Source organism: Drosophila nasuta, chromosome 3 (assembly GCF_023558535.2).
Source record: "Drosophila nasuta strain 15112-1781.00 chromosome 3, ASM2355853v1, whole genome shotgun sequence".
Lineage (NCBI taxonomy): Eukaryota > Metazoa > Arthropoda > Insecta > Diptera > Drosophilidae > Drosophila > Drosophila nasuta.
Genome location: NC_083457.1, coordinates 21,938,888 through 21,956,493, shown reverse-complemented (window position 1 = coordinate 21,956,493; position 17,606 = coordinate 21,938,888). Strand labels below are relative to the sequence as shown.

The 17,606-nt window shown below is 40.7% G+C and overlaps 1 protein-coding gene across 6 annotated transcripts; it reads right to left on the bottom strand.

Annotated features, from left to right (window-relative positions):
• Nucleotides 1–1,224: 1,224 nt before the first annotated feature.
• LOC132793468 (protein hunchback) lies at nucleotides 1,225–16,750 on the bottom strand. Of its 6 annotated transcripts, XM_060803409.1 has the most exons (6): nucleotides 15,976–16,187; nucleotides 13,054–13,354; nucleotides 6,514–7,758; nucleotides 5,249–5,569; nucleotides 5,050–5,181; nucleotides 1,225–4,209 (listed from the first exon to the last, which is right to left on the bottom strand). In XM_060803409.1, the coding sequence occupies exons 3-6, from the start codon at nucleotides 7,756–7,758 to the stop codon at nucleotides 3,742–3,744; spliced, it is 2,166 nt and encodes a 721-aa protein (XP_060659392.1). In that variant the 5' UTR covers nucleotides 13,054–13,354; nucleotides 15,976–16,187; the 3' UTR covers nucleotides 1,225–3,741. The 6 variants fall into 6 exon arrangements, with proteins under 6 accessions (XP_060659392.1, XP_060659394.1, XP_060659391.1 ...); XM_060803411.1 differs by lacking the exons at nucleotides 13,054–13,354; nucleotides 15,976–16,187 and adding an exon at nucleotides 16,661–16,750; XM_060803408.1 differs by lacking the exon at nucleotides 13,054–13,354.
• Between the last annotated feature and the right edge of the window lie 856 nt (nucleotides 16,751–17,606).

Below are 17,606 nucleotides of genomic sequence, written 5' to 3'. Positions count from 1 at the left end.
GTCAAATAATCGCCGTTTGAAAATAAAAACACGCGCTTCAACGACACCAGCTTCAGAAAGAGAGAGCAAACGCGACTGACATTTGATTAAAAAGCAAGAGAGGGAGAGCGATAGTGAGAACGCATCGTGTTGCGCTTATCGCAACCTTCGGCTGTCAATGTATTTTCCATTTGTCGCCTCTAATGACATATTTAAGGTGTTAATCGTCTCATTGGAACGTTGCCAGCGGGATTTGTGCGCATTGTTTAAAACGCGCACACACACACACGGACAGTCACACACACTCTTGCAGTTTGTAGGGTAAATATTGATGTTGCGATTATGTCTATTGATGCATTGACAATGGACTTTCCGTGCATTATCCTTGCCAACGATCGGGCTCACTCTCTACCCCGCACCCCGCTCTACGCCATACATATTAGTTGCAGCCGCCGTCGCCGTTTGCTGTGTGCGGGATTTGTGCTCAGTCAATCGTGTGTTTGGCTTTATGGCGCATTATCCCCTAAATCGCAAACAAAACTGCAAACAAATTGCACCTCGACTTAGGGCCACAGCCACCGCCAGCCAGCTAGCATATGGCCGAGATTGGCAAATGGCCTACAACAAAAACAATTCAAAGAAACGCATTGCTTCCGACATCGATACAGTAGCAAAGCTGCTTTGCTAATCTGCCTATGCTTAGACCACTAACACTAGCACTCTCTCACTCGCACTCACTCACTCGCACAGCAGCCACATTGACGTTGACTGAACGGATTTGTGCACTTTAATCCAGCCAACTATTATTATTATATACGCATTAAACTAATCACCAGGACACTAGTGTTGGCAAAAGCTCAGCGCAAACTAACTACTTATTTTTAACCAACAAAAAAACATACATACAAACTTAATTTATGCGCCTGCGCTTACATAATTTATGTGCCTATTCATTTTCCACACATTTCAACGGCTCCCGCACCACTGTTGCTTCAAACTGCGCGCTGATTGGCGCAGCCACCGCAAGCCAATCGCAAACGAGCGGCATGTACTGCTTGCGGCTACTAAGCAAGCAGGCTGCAGCCGCTGAACGAGCAGAGCAAGCAGAACTATTTCCCTAACGCTTGGGAAATTATTTGAATAAATTCCTTTGTTGCTACGAAATAGAAACGAAGTTCCATTTATACCCATTTCTAACTGTTGACAGTGAAATTTCGCTTTATTTTGTTTTAAACCGTTTTTATTTTTAAAAAAATTAACATGCCTTTTATGGTTGTAGCTATAATTAGAATTACTAATTAAGTAAATGTATTTCTCTTTTTTTTTATTTCTTAGCCAGTTTAAATCTATTAAAAATTCAACATGAAAGTGTTTTTAGCTAAAAATTGCAAACGTTAAACGTTTTTTGATTTCGAAATTGTATTTTGTTGTTTAATATTAATTTTATTTGTTTTTGTATTTATTTTTCCCACCCGCCTCGCGCTTTATAACAATTTGTTTTTGTATGCTAATTAACAATGTTTTTGTTTTTGTTATTGTTGTTTGTGTTTTGTTTTTCTTGTTGCAAAAATGTGCATGTTTAATAGTAGTAATAATAATAATGATAATAAAAAAAAAGAAATGAGTAGATCTAGCAACTAATTACAATGTACGATTGTTATATTTAAATTACAAATTAAATGAACACAACAAACCATTTTTACAGCAAATTAATTGGCTAGAGTAGAGCAACTACAAATACAGGTGTGTGCGTGTGCATGTTTATGTGTGTGTTATGTATGTGTATAAGTGTGTGTGTGTGTGGGTGTGCCCTGCCATTTGTTGACTGTGCTAAACAAAAAAAAAATAAAGATAAAACAACATTTTCGTTTTCGCTTAACCAAAACAATAATTAATGAATAAAATTAATGCAATAGTTAAAGATAATATTAACAAACTGCAATTTCTCAGCTAAGATATATAGAAGTAGACTACATATATTATATAGATCAATTTGTGAACCTCATGGACGGATGTCTGAATCTGAATAAGAATTCGAATCTGAAGTAAAATTGGCGCACAGCAGCTCAAGCTGAGGCTGCATACAACCCCCGAGTGACGTCAGCAAAGTGTGAGGTTAGGTGCGGACTTAGGATTGGGAAAAACAGGGTAAAAGAGGAATAGAGGATCGGGGATAAAGGATTAAAGGATTGAAGGAAAATTTTCCTATCATTGTTTTTGTTTTACCACAATTTTGATTTGATTTTACACTAAAGTTAACTATCATATCAACAGTATATCATTTTTGCTTTTCCTTTCTTTTCACTTCTTTTTTTTTTGTACAGTGTATACGCAAAACGTGCTCTCGTATCGTATATAGGCATCTAAGGCATAGTTTTTATCTTTAATCTTTTATTTCAACAAATTACTTTTACTATTCACTTCTTTTTTTTTGTTTACCAATTATTTACAACAATTTTGTATCACATTTGCATTGTTTTCATATTTTAGTTTTTTTTTTTCTTTTTGTTATCATTTTGCTTTGCTTTGACCGTTTGTTGTATGCAAACTTTTGAGCAGCACTGTGCGAATTTCTCTAATTTATTATTATTGGAAAAAACTGTTGTTGTTTTCATTTGTTTTTGCTTTTGTTTTTGGCTTTTGTAAAGCGCAGTTTTCCCAGATCAACGTCACTTAATCGTTATTGTTAAGTTTTTTTTATAAGTTAGTTTAACTAAGAGCTAAGTAAAAGGTACGAGTATAATAATATATATATCTGTATCTACATATATATTGTATATATATCTGTCTGTATGTGTGTGTTTTGGGGTTGGCTAAAACTGTGTGGCGGCTATAACTGTATTGCTTTCATTTGTATATATTCATTTATATAGTATATATAATTTTTGTATCTGTATATATCGTTATATAAGTGTGATTATAATTAAACTTTGCTCTCATTTTGCGCTAGATAAACTCTGAAAAACATAACAAATTCAAAGCCCTTTTCACACACATAGTGTGTGTGTGTGTATGTGTGAGTGTCTCTGGTAAATATGTGAAAAATGCCTAGTTTAAAAACCCTTTTCAAAGACGCCTTTGAGGCGTCATCTACAAACTGAAGCTTGGCTTACGTGACGTGACGCTGCTCTTCTCTGTCGTAACGTGACGTTACGCTACGCTTACGTAATGTTACGCTACGTTTCCTTGAACTGACATTAAATGTCATTACGTGATGCTTCGCTTAGCTGTCGCAACGTTAACGTTACGTGAAGCTTCGCTAAGTACGTAAGTTGACCATTTCGTTTACGTGATGTTACGTTTTGGCGCTACGTGACGCTACGTATGCCAGTTCGACTGGCTGGAAATATATGTCTATATAGATTTATTGCCTTACACAAGACTACAGACTAAAATTGCAATAATTAACACTACATAACAGGATTTTAGGGGGGAACCAACATATCTTCTCTCTCTCTCTCTCTCTCTTTCACTCTCCACTCTCTTTATAGATCTCTAGACACTCCTCACTCTCACATGAAACTATCTCTTTCTCGCTTTGTGGGGGGATTAGGTAACTACGTAGCTCTCATTGTTTTCTTTTTGCTCGAAATTAAAAACTTTTGCTTTAATCACTAATTCATTAAAGTTGGGTCGCTTCTTCGCCCAAAACTCTATTTGTTCCTCTTGGATTGAGCTATATCTGCTGTCTCGCTCTTTCAACTTTTGCTGCTTGCCGGCAATGTTTGCTTGCTCCGCTCACTTGCCAGCGAACTGTGGCTGCTATTGATGACTCTTGCTCAGCAGATGCGAGTTGAACTCGTAGACATTGTTGAGCTGCTCACCGCAGATGTTGCACTTCCACGGATTGCTCTCGCAGTGGCAACCCTTGTGCAAAAAGTAGAGCGTCTCGTCGGGGAACTCGATGCCACAAAAGTGGCACGTCAAGATCTGTTTGCGATTCAACAGCATCTCCGTCTCCTGGCCCGTCGACGTGATCGTCCCGTTGCAAATGGGCGTCGCCGACGCGCTGCCATTGTGATGATTGGCTCCATTGGGCGAGGTGCTGGCATTGCTTGCTCCATTGCCACCGACCGGTGATGTCCCAGTGCCGCCTGCGTTGCTGCCGTTCATCATGTTCTGCTGCATCTCGTGCTCCAACGGTGTCGCATTGCGGGTAATCCGATTGTTCGCCTTGGCGCAGATTCGACGCTTTAAGTCCTCGCGCAGCAGCGATTTCAGTGGCGAAACCTGCAACGGAGACGAAAAGTGAAAAAATGGTAAAGATAAATATGGTCTACAGCCGTGTCTGTAGTTACAAAAGTTCATAAAATGATCTCAGTGGATTGATCATTATAGGAACACGACAGGAAGAGCTGCCTACAATATATTCAAAATGTGCCTAAGGATTACTTTATTTTCTTATTATATTCTTTATCCAACTGCTTCAGGGGTTGCATCTAATTCTTGCAAATAATATATTCATCGAAATCTTAAGATTATTTTATATTCAGATTTTAAGGAAACTTTCCTTCCTTGAGGTCTGCTCTCAAAATATGCTCATAGTATTGGTGTTCTTATGGTTTTTTTGTATTGAGTACATAATTGAACATGGAAGACAAGTTCCTCAGGAAGTAATGTTATTTTTAGGTTGTTACACACAAAGGAAATATAATTGATTTGCTACTACAGAACATCTTAAAAAACTTAGAAAAAGCCTTAATTACTTTCTTATATTTTTAAAATCTTCTTCTGTAGTTATTTTACATTGAGGGATGAGTTCCTTACGGTCTTCTTTTATTTCACAGTATATATGAGGTAATAATAAATAATAAATATTTGGTGTATTTCCTGAATTTACATTTGTATACATTCTTTTCAAATTCTTTACGTTATATTATATAGTACTTTATATTTGAAAATGTATTTGAATGAGACATGACACCCCTTTAAATTATAAACTTTACTAAAAAAAAACCTTTTTGAAAAGCCAGCACCTTCGGACAATCTATCCGGTATCTAAGTATCTTGTCCTATACTCTCTAAGTAGTTGCATTAAAAACTAAACACTATCTTTTGCCCAAATCTCACCTTGATCAGTGAGGTGATTCTGTTGTTGTTGTTGCTGATGCTGTTGTTATTGTTATTGTTGGAGGCATGCTCCGAGTCACTGTCATTGCCATTGAGCGACTCCTTCTTGTCCGCCTCATCCAGCAGTGGCTCCTGTAGAGGAAAGAAGGAAAAGGTTTCAATTTCTGGCCAAGATTAGCGGCTAAAGAAGACGACTCACCTGCTTGATGGGTATCAGACTGATGGAGGGCGTAATGTGATTCTCATGGTGATGGTGATGATGGTGCGAATGCGGATGTAGATGATGACTCTTCAGGCTGCTCGCTGTGCTCGCAGTACTGGACGAGATTGGCGTCGCCTTCGTATTGCAATCCATGGGCAGTTCCTGTGGAGCGCCCAGCACAACGGGTGTCTGCAGCAGCAACGCATGTTCCTTGTCCTTCGAGTCCAGCTCGATGTTGTTGTTGTTGTTGCTCGTGTGGCTATTGTTATTGTTGTTGTTGTTGCCCTGTAAAGCAGATTCACGCAAGACGCAAATCAGCTAAGCGTTCATAAGAAAACAGCAAACAAGATGACTAGGTAATCAAGTCGAAAGTGCTCGACTAGAGAATACCCGGTACCCAGCTAATAAAGCAGCTCTAATAGTCTACTAAATTGTAAAGCAATTGATTTCAATACAAAATTTACAAAGATAATCTAGACACCCATGGCGTATACTTTATACAGAATTAACCCATAAAGTATACGCCGTGAGGGCCTAGATAAGCTCTGTAAAATTAAGTGATCTCTGCAGTTTTTAAAAAAATGATTTCTACATTTTTAAGCGGTTAGCTGAAAAATGATTATGGTTTTAGCTCTCTTACTATCTTAGTTTAATGTGTTTAGATAAGCGGACAGACGGAGAGGAAAGAAGCTGGTTATTTGCCATTTTGAACGACAAATTGAAACCATTAAAATTGAACAATATTAGTACTAACTTTAATAATGATGTGCTGAAATTTCGCATATTCAGCTCTTCAACTCTCTACGTACTTACTGCATAAGCCAGCGGACAGACAGATAACAAAACCTTTTTGGATATTTCAACACTTAAAATTTGTTTACCTATTAATTACCATTGATCAATTTGAAATTAAGCACGGGTCAACTACTCTACTCTACTCTGCTCTACATGTTTGCATATTAAACTCTTCTACTCTTTTAGTTGGAACAGTTTCAGTAAACGGAAAGACGGACATTATTTATTTCAGCATCCAATTGAAGTGATTTGTTTATACTAACTAAAATAGTGATGTACTAAGACTTTATATCACTAGCTCTTTTATAATTTTCAATCAAAGCTTTTAAGTTGACAGACAGACAAACATAAAACACTCTTATAATAACCTTTTTCACATTCTTTAAAAAAGCAGACAGAATGGAAGGTCATCCACTTTTTCTTGGGTATCTTTCGGGCAGTTTCGGAGAATGCGCATCGCAACTTACATTGAATAGCTCCGTGTTGCCGTTCTCATTGAGCGTAGAGATCTCGACGTGCGGCGTGAGGAAGTGCATCGGTGGCGTCGCATTCTCCAGCGAACGCATCGATTCGCCGCTGTCGCTCTGATGACTCGCTGGCGGCGGCGGCGGCGCTTGTTGCACAACCTGCTGTGGCGACTGTTGTTGTTGCTGTTGCTGCTGCTGTGACAGAGGCTGTGACACATAGCTGGCGGCAGCTGCCGCTGCAGCGGCCGAAGCCTGCGACTCGAGGGCGAGCAGCAACGAGGAAGTGCCACCCGGACCTGGATTATCGAGATCGATGCCATGACGATTGAAGAAGTGAATGCGCAGCGATTTCATCGAACCGGCACGATAGCTGCACAGCGGACAAGTCTTCACCAGATCGTGCTGGCCGACGTGCTCGTTCTGGAAGTGCGCACGCATCGCAATCTGACGCTGGAAGCCGCGATTGCAGATGGGGCAATGATAGGGCAGCGTTTTCGTGTGCGTCGTAAAGTGCTCGGCCAGATGGTCCTTGCGAAAAAAGCGCTTCTGGCAGACGCGGCACTCGTAGGGTTTGACGCCCGTGTGGCGCATTTTGTGTCGTCGCATGTTGGCGCCGTTCGAGAACTTCATATTGCACACATCGCACTCGAACACTTTGCGCGAGGCGCTGCCATTTGCGCTTGTGGCGCTGCCACTTGCGCTTGAGGCGCTGCCATTGCCCGCAGGCGACGAGCTGGCCGACGAACTGGAGCCGCCTTCGTTGGAGCCTTTGTTGTTGTTGTTGCTGCTGCCGTTATTGTTGCTGGTTGTGTCCATGTGACTCACGCTCATGTTCTCGGGTTCGTCGTGCTCCTCGCTCTTCAGTCGCCCCGCAGCGGCCACCGCAGCGGCCGCTGCTGCCGCCTGCCCCGCCAGACATTGCACCACATGCAACAACAGCGTCGCGCGCGAACTAGTCTCAAAGTTGTCGCAACGCTCACAACGGAATGTCATCGGCGGCGAATGCGGTCCACCCCCAGCTGTGCTCAGGTTCGTTGGCTCCGCCGGCTCCGGCTGCTCGGATTCCGATGCGGACGCAGATGCAGAGCTCGCCACCTCTTTCAGGCTGCGCAACGCCAGCGCATTGTGATGCAACAGCGCCGCTGTTGTCGGTGTCATGTCCACGATCAAACCGCCCACGCCCACGTTTGGATCCTTGAGCGCCAGCTCCATGCTACTGGCTGCTGTGCTTAAAGCTTCGGCCATCTGTGGAATGGAGTAGATGGCGAATTTTTAGAGATTAGTAAAGTTAGTTACGTATCTTATATTTCAAACATAGTTCTTGGTTCTGTATAAACATTTTCATTTGTCAAACACAGTTCAATTTTATTGCCCTTAATAGTCTTAAGTCGCATTACAAAATTATTAAAGACAATCTTATTAGTCGGCTTAAAAATAATGTAAAGAGGTTTTAACAAAAACTATTTGGAAACCCCGAATTCAGTTATAAGGTATTATAAGAAAATAAGGACAACACCGAAGTCTTAAAAAAGATAAAGGCTAAGGCGTCAAAATACTTTACAAGTTTATCAAGCCTCCATTAAGCTTAATCAAAGGTCAAAGATAGACAAAAACTATTTAGGAACTGCTCATAGTAGCGAAATAAAAGACATGAAATATAGTAAAGTTGCATTTTAGACAAAGAGTTGATGGAAAAACGTGGATAATTGATCACCTGTTTAAGGCCAAGCGAATTCGTTTTTAAAGCCAAGAGATGACAAAGTGGAATCAAGTTGTGCTGTAATAAAGCAAAATCCGAATCGGAATCGGGGTCAGCCTCTGGAGAGCCAAGAGAGGGAGAGACAGAGAGAGAGAGAAGAGAAGAGGGCAAAGTCAGAGGTGCAATTTGGTGACTCTGTCTAACTGTCTATAACTGCCAAATTGGCCAAGAACGACAGAGGCAACTAGCAAGCAACAAAAACAACAAGAGAAATAACAACAAGTTGGGCTGTAACCATTTTTGGGCGTTCGTCGCTGCCACGTTGCAGCTGCCCCGCTGCAAATACCAAAGTTATTGAGGCCAATTACTGGTCTTGCAGGTGGGCAACACACAAATACATGGAAACACAAACACACATCGATAAAAACAACTTGCTGCAGCTTAGAAAAATGTTTCGTGTTAAATTCTAAAATTGCGAAAAATTAAAATTAAAAAATTATTAAGTATGCGATTTGTCAATAGGTCAAAGTTAGTTTTGGGAATAGTTATGTTAGTTTGTTTTGCTGGCTACCTTGTTAGTTGTTAGTTGTTAGTTAGCAATTTTTGCTAGTTAGTCAGCAGCTCAATGAAACACACAAATCGAATCGAAATCGAAAACGAAATCAAAAAGAAACCAAAGACAAGTTTTGTTGTCTGCGCGCTGCTGCAGCAAATTTATGAGGCGACCTTGAAATAGTTGTGGATGCACATTAGCATTAGCATCGTCGACATTAGCCAGAGATCACAAAAGACCAAGAGCCATGGACGATCATCATCCAATTCCCCCGCGCCCGCTCACATACAATTGTATCTTTTAGCGAGCATATGTATATGTACCTGTATCTGCGTTTGTTGCTGTCACTGTCGTTGTATATGCAACTCAACTCTGGGGCAGGTCATGCAAATTGAGGGCGAGCAGCATTTCATCATCATCATCATCATTTTCAAAGGTACGAATGTGTGTCAAATGCTGGGCCATCTACTTTAGGCCTATTTCAACTCACACTCACTCACACACACACACACGTGCAAGTAGACACATTTATGTAAATAATTTCAAATTGAAAACTACTGCAAGATACATAACAGGTTTCATTCATTGCCCTTGCCCTCTTATAAAAGGGTATTATCATATTTTCAACTCATTTGTAACAATCGCCAGCTCTTTGTTGCACACAGAATAAACACGTGCCTCATCGCATACTTTAGCATTAATCGAGTTAAAGTTTTAATTTATAACGAATCTATAGTTAGCATAATAATATGGTTATCAAATAATGTTGGCTGTCGAAGTGGAAGCTGCATGGTTGCAATTAGTATAAGAGACTCTTTTACTCGTATACGTAATTACTTGCACTTTCCTGTGTGTTTTATCTCTTTTATAATCCGTTAACATTCACTTATATTTTAAACATATAAGAAACACCTACACTTATACAGTGAAACATCTCTATTAGCTAGACAATTCACTTGACTTCCTTTATAGCGATAATACACATATATTGGTAATAAACACACTTCTCCTTGTATAAGGCAACATTTATAATTGTATACGACAAATCTTATTCTCTTGTAAGATTGCACTTATATCTGTATAAGACATTTTTGCTTGTATAAGACAACACTTATACTTATGTAAGATAGCACTTTATATGTATGAATCCGTTTTACTTGTATAAGACAACACTTATAATTCTAAATTAAACTCTTATTCTTGTATAAGACACCACTCATAAGACTATAACATCCGCATACTGCTATATGATACTCTTATACTAGTATTAGATATGCTTATAAGACTCACTGACAATTCTTATTAGAATTACTGCCCTATTTGAAATTCAAGTGTATTTGAAATTCGTTTCGATCAGCAGCTGCTTCTTAATATTTCTTCTTTAGAGTGGAACCCAAGTGGCACATAAAACACACACATAAACTCATATACATGCCTGTGTATGGGTAATTATGAGTTGCTTTTGACGTTTTGGCATTATACTAAATGTAGTTTTGGTAGTTTGATAGTTTGGCTAGTTGGCCTGCCCCAATGGAGTCAATGGGTCAAGTTTTCGAGTGCAACTGGGTCACACTTCATCTTGGCCAACAACGACGACGACGTCGCCAGACGCCTGGGGTGTCCCGCATTTTCACTAGCTGTTCCCATTTGGCTAAAAACGAAAAACGAGAAATAAAAACGAAAACTACTTAAGCTAAAACCCAAAAGCAAAATGAAAATAAATATAAAGCTCCTTTTGCTTTAGCTGCTAACGAAATGAGAGCGCAAACACACACATACAGAAACGCACACTAACATACACACACTTAGAGCAGCGCAACGCAGCGACATAATTGGAACAGTTTGAGAGCCCTTAATGACGTCGACAGCAGCAGCGACGCCAACTGCGACGCCGACGAGCAGTTGTAGGCCAAATGTATCTTTTGCATAGCATTTTAAAGGTGTTTAGCGCACGATATTCAAATTCAAATATGTTTGTGGATAAATCATTGCATTGACTTGGCCATTAGTTAATCATATGCACGCACCACACACACAAAACGTTAACAGCAACAACAGCAGCAACACACAACATACATAACACATTTGACCTTAAGAGCAGCATTCACCTACCGGTTTTCTAGTGCCATCAACACGATGATGCTGCTCCCCCTCTCTTATTCACTATTGCTATGTCCCCTTCTTGCTTACACTCTCCTTCACTCTATTGCTCTCTCGGTTGCCCTCATTCAATTAATACGCCAAAATGAGTCAGTCGGTCGATCAGCGATTGCTTTGCTTTTGTTTTTGTTTGCGCTCCTTCCTTTGCTTCGACTTTTTTTCTTCCTCTGCTGCTGCTGCTGCTGCTGTTCCTCTTCTTCTTTTTTTTTAGTTAGCTTTCATCAGCGCGCAAATCAATGAACCATTCCCAAGTGTTCCCCCAATAAGTCTGAGCCCGTGTTGGATTCGTACTGGTATGTGTTTGTGGGTTGAATTCCTATCGGCATGTGTGTGTGTGTGTGTGTGTGTGAATGACATGTGCTTGGAGATGCCAACAAGAACAAACATGCACACGAGACGACGATGACGACGACGGCGACGGCGACGTTGAAACAAACCACTTTCCACGGTGACACACTTTAAATGCTACGTGCTCTTTTGCTACTTTTGCTGCTGCCGCTGCTTTTATTACAGCGACGCCGACAGCGCAGCTACTCCCATAATAGAAAGTGGAACAGGAATTTCCCTCCCATCAATGCCAATGCGGCAACAACAACAATTTGCTGCTGCCGTTGTCGTTGCCATTGCTGCTGCGGCAGCGATGATTTCATTTTGGCTTGCAGCAAGCGAGCGCCCGTCGCGCTCATTGCGAAACACTTGCCACGGCCAACAAGCAAATGGCAATAACAGCAGCAACAACAACAAAACTTACACACACACAGAAACACGCGAGAAAAGCAGGCAAACGGCAAGAAGAAGGCGTAAAAAATAGTTCAGATGGGGGCAGCGCCAAACACTGCTCAGCTGAGAGCACCCAAGAGCAAAAGAGAGCAACTGACTGCGAGAGCAAGCAAACAAACAACCGCGCAAGAGAGCGACACAGATAGTGTGTGTGTTTGTAAGGTGAGAGGAGTCAGTGCTGCCAATTCTGCAGTATTCCCGTCAAATAAGGCTTTTCGTAAATGGTCAGCTATCAATTTATAAATTGCAAACAACAAAAGTTATCATTTTCTTTATAGATAGAAAAAAGAAAATAAAAAAGGTTAAAGATTATGTTTTCTTTACTATTTTAAGTACTCTTGGAAAAAGCAATTACGATTTGTGTGTTGATTGCAATACAAATAAAATAAAGTACTAGCTATTAGTATCCTATATCCTATATCCACAAATAATTTAATAAATTTACTGTAAAAATGTTAGTGAACTCTATTATAAAATAAGATATACTGCATTATAAACAATCTGATAGCTTTAAGTTGTCTACCCGTTAAATACTGCTGTATTTCTCATCCCGCAAATTGGCAGCACTGATAAGGTGAGAGTACAGAACGATGAGAGCGGCATTAAAAAGCGTACGCTGTGCACTTTTGTTTATGCTCTCTCCTTGCTCACATTGTTGTTGTGCTGCGCGCTGCATTCGGTTTCTATGAGAACAACGTGCATAACAACACACAAAAAGTAAGCAAGCACGTTGCCTTCAATTGTAATTGAAATGACACCTCTAATAAGCATTTGACACCCATCAACTGCAGCTTTCTCATTAGTTCCCAATTGGAGTTGGAAGCATTGCATTTGATTAGAACGGCGTGAATTAGTTTCTAATTTATGGCAATACTAGCTAGAAGAAGCTCGTCCCGTTCCGTATCGTTCCGTTTCGTGCCATGCTGCCTCTCAACACACACATACACAGTCACTCATACGCTGCGCGCTCTCTTTGGTAAGTGGCACTCTGGCGCTGGCGTATAATTTGTTGTTGTTGTGCTGACCTAATTATACGCTCATTTTGATTCACTTGATTTTCTCTGCTCACACAAACACAAACAAACACACACGAAAGTTTCGTCACTGCGACGACAAGTGGAGCAGCAGAAACAGCAACAGAAGCAGAAGCAGCAGAGTTGGCGGTGGCGACCATGGCGGTGGCGGTTGGCGGTGGCGCATTGGGGCAGGCGACGGCGACCGCAATTTTTTGTGGTTACTGGGACGCATGTACATTATTGGGCTTCCGATAGATACATATGCACACACATTTATACATATGTACATATGTATTTATTTATGTTTGCGAGTATTTTATGCAAGTACTCACATGCTTATTTCGCACTCTATTTATGTTTTGTATCACTTGGCGTTCTAGTTAATTGTAAATTGTGAATTGCATTTAGCTGCTGTCGCTTCTTCTTATTATGGTTCTTCTTCCACGATCTTAACGAACACCTGTGCAATGTTCCCACGAATTTCACTGCGCGCGGGTTCTTTCGATCAGTCGCCAACATAAAAGCGTCGTCCGTCGTTTTTCGTTCACTTTGAATTCCGATTGCCGATGACGATGCCGATGTCGATGCCGATTCCGCTGATTGGCGCTAGCGTCGACGACGCGCACGAACGAACTGAAAACCAAGCAAACTGCAATAGCTGGTGGAAGTACACAAAATGTGTGTATGACAGCCGACGACGACGGACGGACGCAGCGAGCGTCGAGCGTCTCTGTGGCTGGCTGACTGGCAGTCTCAGTTTCTGTTTTGTTTTGGGACGGCGGAAATGCCAGTGGCGCCGAAGCCAGCACCCTTTAAGCGGGGGCAATTCGACACTGACTCAAAAGCTCAGCTTAATTGCGTAAAAGCTGGCAAGCAATGATATACCAAACACTGATACTAAACAAATATACTTCTTAAGGAAAAAATACTTATTACGTCAGTTTGATCACGGAAACATGAATAGATCATAAGCTTAAAAGCCTAATCTTATTTTAAGCAAACTAAGCAAAAAGAAAGGCTATTAACTAATATGCCCTTGTCTTTTGTAATAGTAATTAATTAATTAATAAGGCTTAAATGAGCTGTATCAATATTCGAGTGGTGCCCCCCTCGCAGCCATGCCACTGCACAAAGATTTGCCAATCGTTGGCGCGCTCGAGCTCTCAGTCGCAGCAGCAGCAGCAACAACAGCAACAACAATACGCAGTCGACTGGCGCAAGCAGCAGAATTTGAAATTAGGTCAACAGGTTTAGTTGGTAGTGGGCCTGAAGAGCGCTCTGCGACTGCGGCCTATTCGCATGATGATGATAGTAACTAGAGTGTGCTGTTGTTGTTGCCGTTTTAAGGTTGTTGTTGTCTTTGTTTTTATTGCCACTGCTGCTGCTGCTGCCGAGTTTTACCTACGACCTCGGACTGTCGCTACCATCCGGGCATAGCATCCATAGAGCCAAGCAAGCCAACGTCGTCGCCAAAGCTGACGCTGGCGTTGACGGCGACGCCAACGCAATATGCGTTCGTTTTTATTGCACCACAGTTGCAGTTGCAATTTTTGCGGGGGAGAGATGCACAATTTGAGCTTTTTGCACACACATATACACGCAAACATACTCATATATTTTCACAGTGCAAAGCACACTGCTTGTGTGTTTGTGTGTGTGTAAATTGAGCACACGGCATGGTTAGAAGCAAATGTAGGAAGAGGAGGAAATGTGAGCTAAGTTGCGCCCGTTTTCATAGATCTTTTGCAAGCTCACAGCAGCCTGCAGTTGTATTAGTGCGTGCATGCGTATGCTTATGCGTGAGCTTGTGTGAGTTTGCATTTGGGGAAAACTGTGTGCGTGTGTTGGGAACGTGCATGCAAAATATATACAGTATGTATTTTGTCAAAGAATGTTTGGTCAAATGAAAAAAACATTTTTATTATAAAATAATAATAAAAATGATTTTCTTCATTGACAAAACATTAAAAAATATATTTTATTGTTTACTAATTAAATAAAAAGTATTTATTAATTGTAATATTTATATTATTTATTTTGCTCTTTTAATATTATAACTATTATTCTTTTTTTTTTAAACCAAAATATATATTTTTTTGTAATTTTGCACATATGTATGTATCTTTTTGACACACTGTCTGTTGGTTGTGTGTTTATAAGTGCAAGAATATGGGTGACATGCACTGAATTGGAACCCAAGTAGACAAACATACACACATAATATATATATGTACATATGTATGTGTTAGTGTGCCCAACTTGAATTTGTTTTCATTTGGTTGCGTTTTGTCCATGAGACTCACAGCATGAGTTGCCACATACTTCTTAGTTGGTTTCTATGTCACAATCAAACGCACACATAAAGGTAAAAAAAAAACGAACGTTCGTAATGAGTGAACCACAGAGCCGCAGCAGCACCTGCAAGCAGCGCAGCGCAGCAGCCGCAGCACCAGATAATCCCAGTAGAAATTGAAACTGGCTGCGGCAAGTTTAGAAACTGGTATAGAAATACACACACATACTCGCACACACACACAAACGTATATAGAGGCAATCGACCTTGTAGGAGTATTTTGTCTTGGAGCGCGGCGCACGCCCGTAACTGGGCCAACGCGATTGCACTGAAATCAGGTGGGCGTGACGTAGGTAAATGTTGGCCAATGCACGTGTGTGTGTGAGTAAGCGTTGGTGTGTGTGTGGGAACATTTTGGAAAGCAAGAAGCAGCAGAGGCAGAGGCTGTGTCTGTTACCCTTGGAAGCCACATAATCCACATTAAAAGTGATCCACACACAAACACACTCACACATTAATATAAATGCCTTTCGAAATGGTCAGAGTACATATTTAAGCATCTAAAATAGCCACATGGATTTTCGTAAGAACAACAATCACAACAACAACAACATCGGCAACAAAAACAATAGACAATAATGGGCCTTGTATTTGTTCTTGTTGCAGATTTTACCTTCAGCGCAGCTGGAATATTTCGCAACAGTCTCCGAAAGGCGTTTGTATTTGGCAATTTTCGGATTTTGAAATACCACAAGGTGCATTCTAACAAGAAAACACACACACATACACTAACTCTCACACACACACTCAGTGCGCTCTCAGCACTCACACACATGCACAAATTCACTGCAATTCTTTTGGATTGTTGTTTCTTAATGGAAGTGTGGGGAAGTTTCAAGAGTGGGGCAGAGGGTGGCCGGGTGCGCGCAAGGTGCACCAACAACAACAACAAAACACTAACCTCTCCACTCCGCTCACCCGAAATGAAACGCGCGCCTTCTTTGAATGTAGTTGTTGTAGCAGTCAGTGTTGTGTAGTTGTTTCTGGAGCGAATGTAAGTATTCAAGTATGTATGCGAACACAAATTTCAAACACTGTATCGAAACGTAACCGAAACGAAAGGGCAAGCGCAGCGAGCAAAAAGTTAAAGCTTAAATAATAAACAACAATAATAATAATAATATGAAAATAACGGACGCACACGCGTTGCCCACATCTGAATGGGCCAAAAGACGAAACAGCACTGCCACCGCCGCCGCGACGGCCGCTCTATTGTTCGTCGAGCGTCGTCGTCTAGTGCTGCTGCTGCTGCCTTTGCCTCTCTTTGTTGCAGTTAGCTGTTGGCTCGAGTCACAGAGTCGGTCCCGCTTCAACTGCGCACGCCGCGCTCAGTAAACAAGTCAAAGCGAAGCGATTTCGACGATTCCTCAAGGCCTACAGATTTAGGCCAAAAAATAATGTACAACGCCAATAGTAGCAGCAGCAGCTTGAAGTTGAGTCGGGTTGGTTGGTAGCCAACGAGTTTGCAGTAACTTTTTGGATGTCTGTTTTTTGCTTCTTGCACAAAATGCAATCGTTCTAATTGCGCAACTTCGCGCAGCTATTTGCGATGCAATGAAGCGAAAATTTTACATTTTTAAACTTACCGCCAATTGCGAAGACAAATGAGGCGCAGTTATCGGTATCGAAAAAGATGTTGATTAATCAAATAGCCCAGGAATAGCCCAGGAACTATTCAAAACAATAAATTTCATGAACAACCAGAACACTTAATAAAAAAATATTTTTTTATTTATTCCAATTAAATATTTTATCTTTCATACATTTTAGCTCAGCTTTATTACTTTTAAACACTCTTACTTAATATAGTTCTTGTGACATCCCTTTACGTACTAGTTTTAACCTATTTACATAAGTCGCTAATTGGTGTAACAATGCCGCCTGCGCCATAAACAAATCTCCTTTGGATACCGCATTGTTATCGATTGACATTCGATGTCTTGAAATATTTATGGCTACATACAAGTACACATTTGTTAATTAATTCATTTGCCAAATTAAAATAAAATTGCCCTTTCCGTTTTTATATGTCTTTTGTTTTGTCACATTTATAGATTCAAAAATAATTTGCAAATAATTCAAAGTTATCGCTTTTCGATAAAATCACATTCGATACTTCTTTCGATACGTGATAGGCAGCACTGTTTTAATATAAGTGCGTTCTCGCATTTGCAGGTAGTGGTTTGGCTCCGCATTGAAAATTTGTTTACACGTGTAAAAGTCGCGTTTAATATACAAATTTAGTGTGAAAGTGTTATTAAACAACAGTTGATTAAGTGTGTGGTGTTTTCCCATTAATAATTGACAGTTATCTGCGTCAAAAAAGAACTTGAAAATTTACAATTAGCCCGCTGTCTGGAGCCGCAGTCAATATAATTACATTGCTCATTGATTTACATAAGAGTGAAAGGGTCAGCTAGCGTTGTATTTGCAGAAATGGCGTCGAAGTGTGGTGCACATGGCCTACTAGTCAGACAATGACTGCTTCGCACATATAAATAATTAAACTGATACGCCTCCATTCGGAGCATA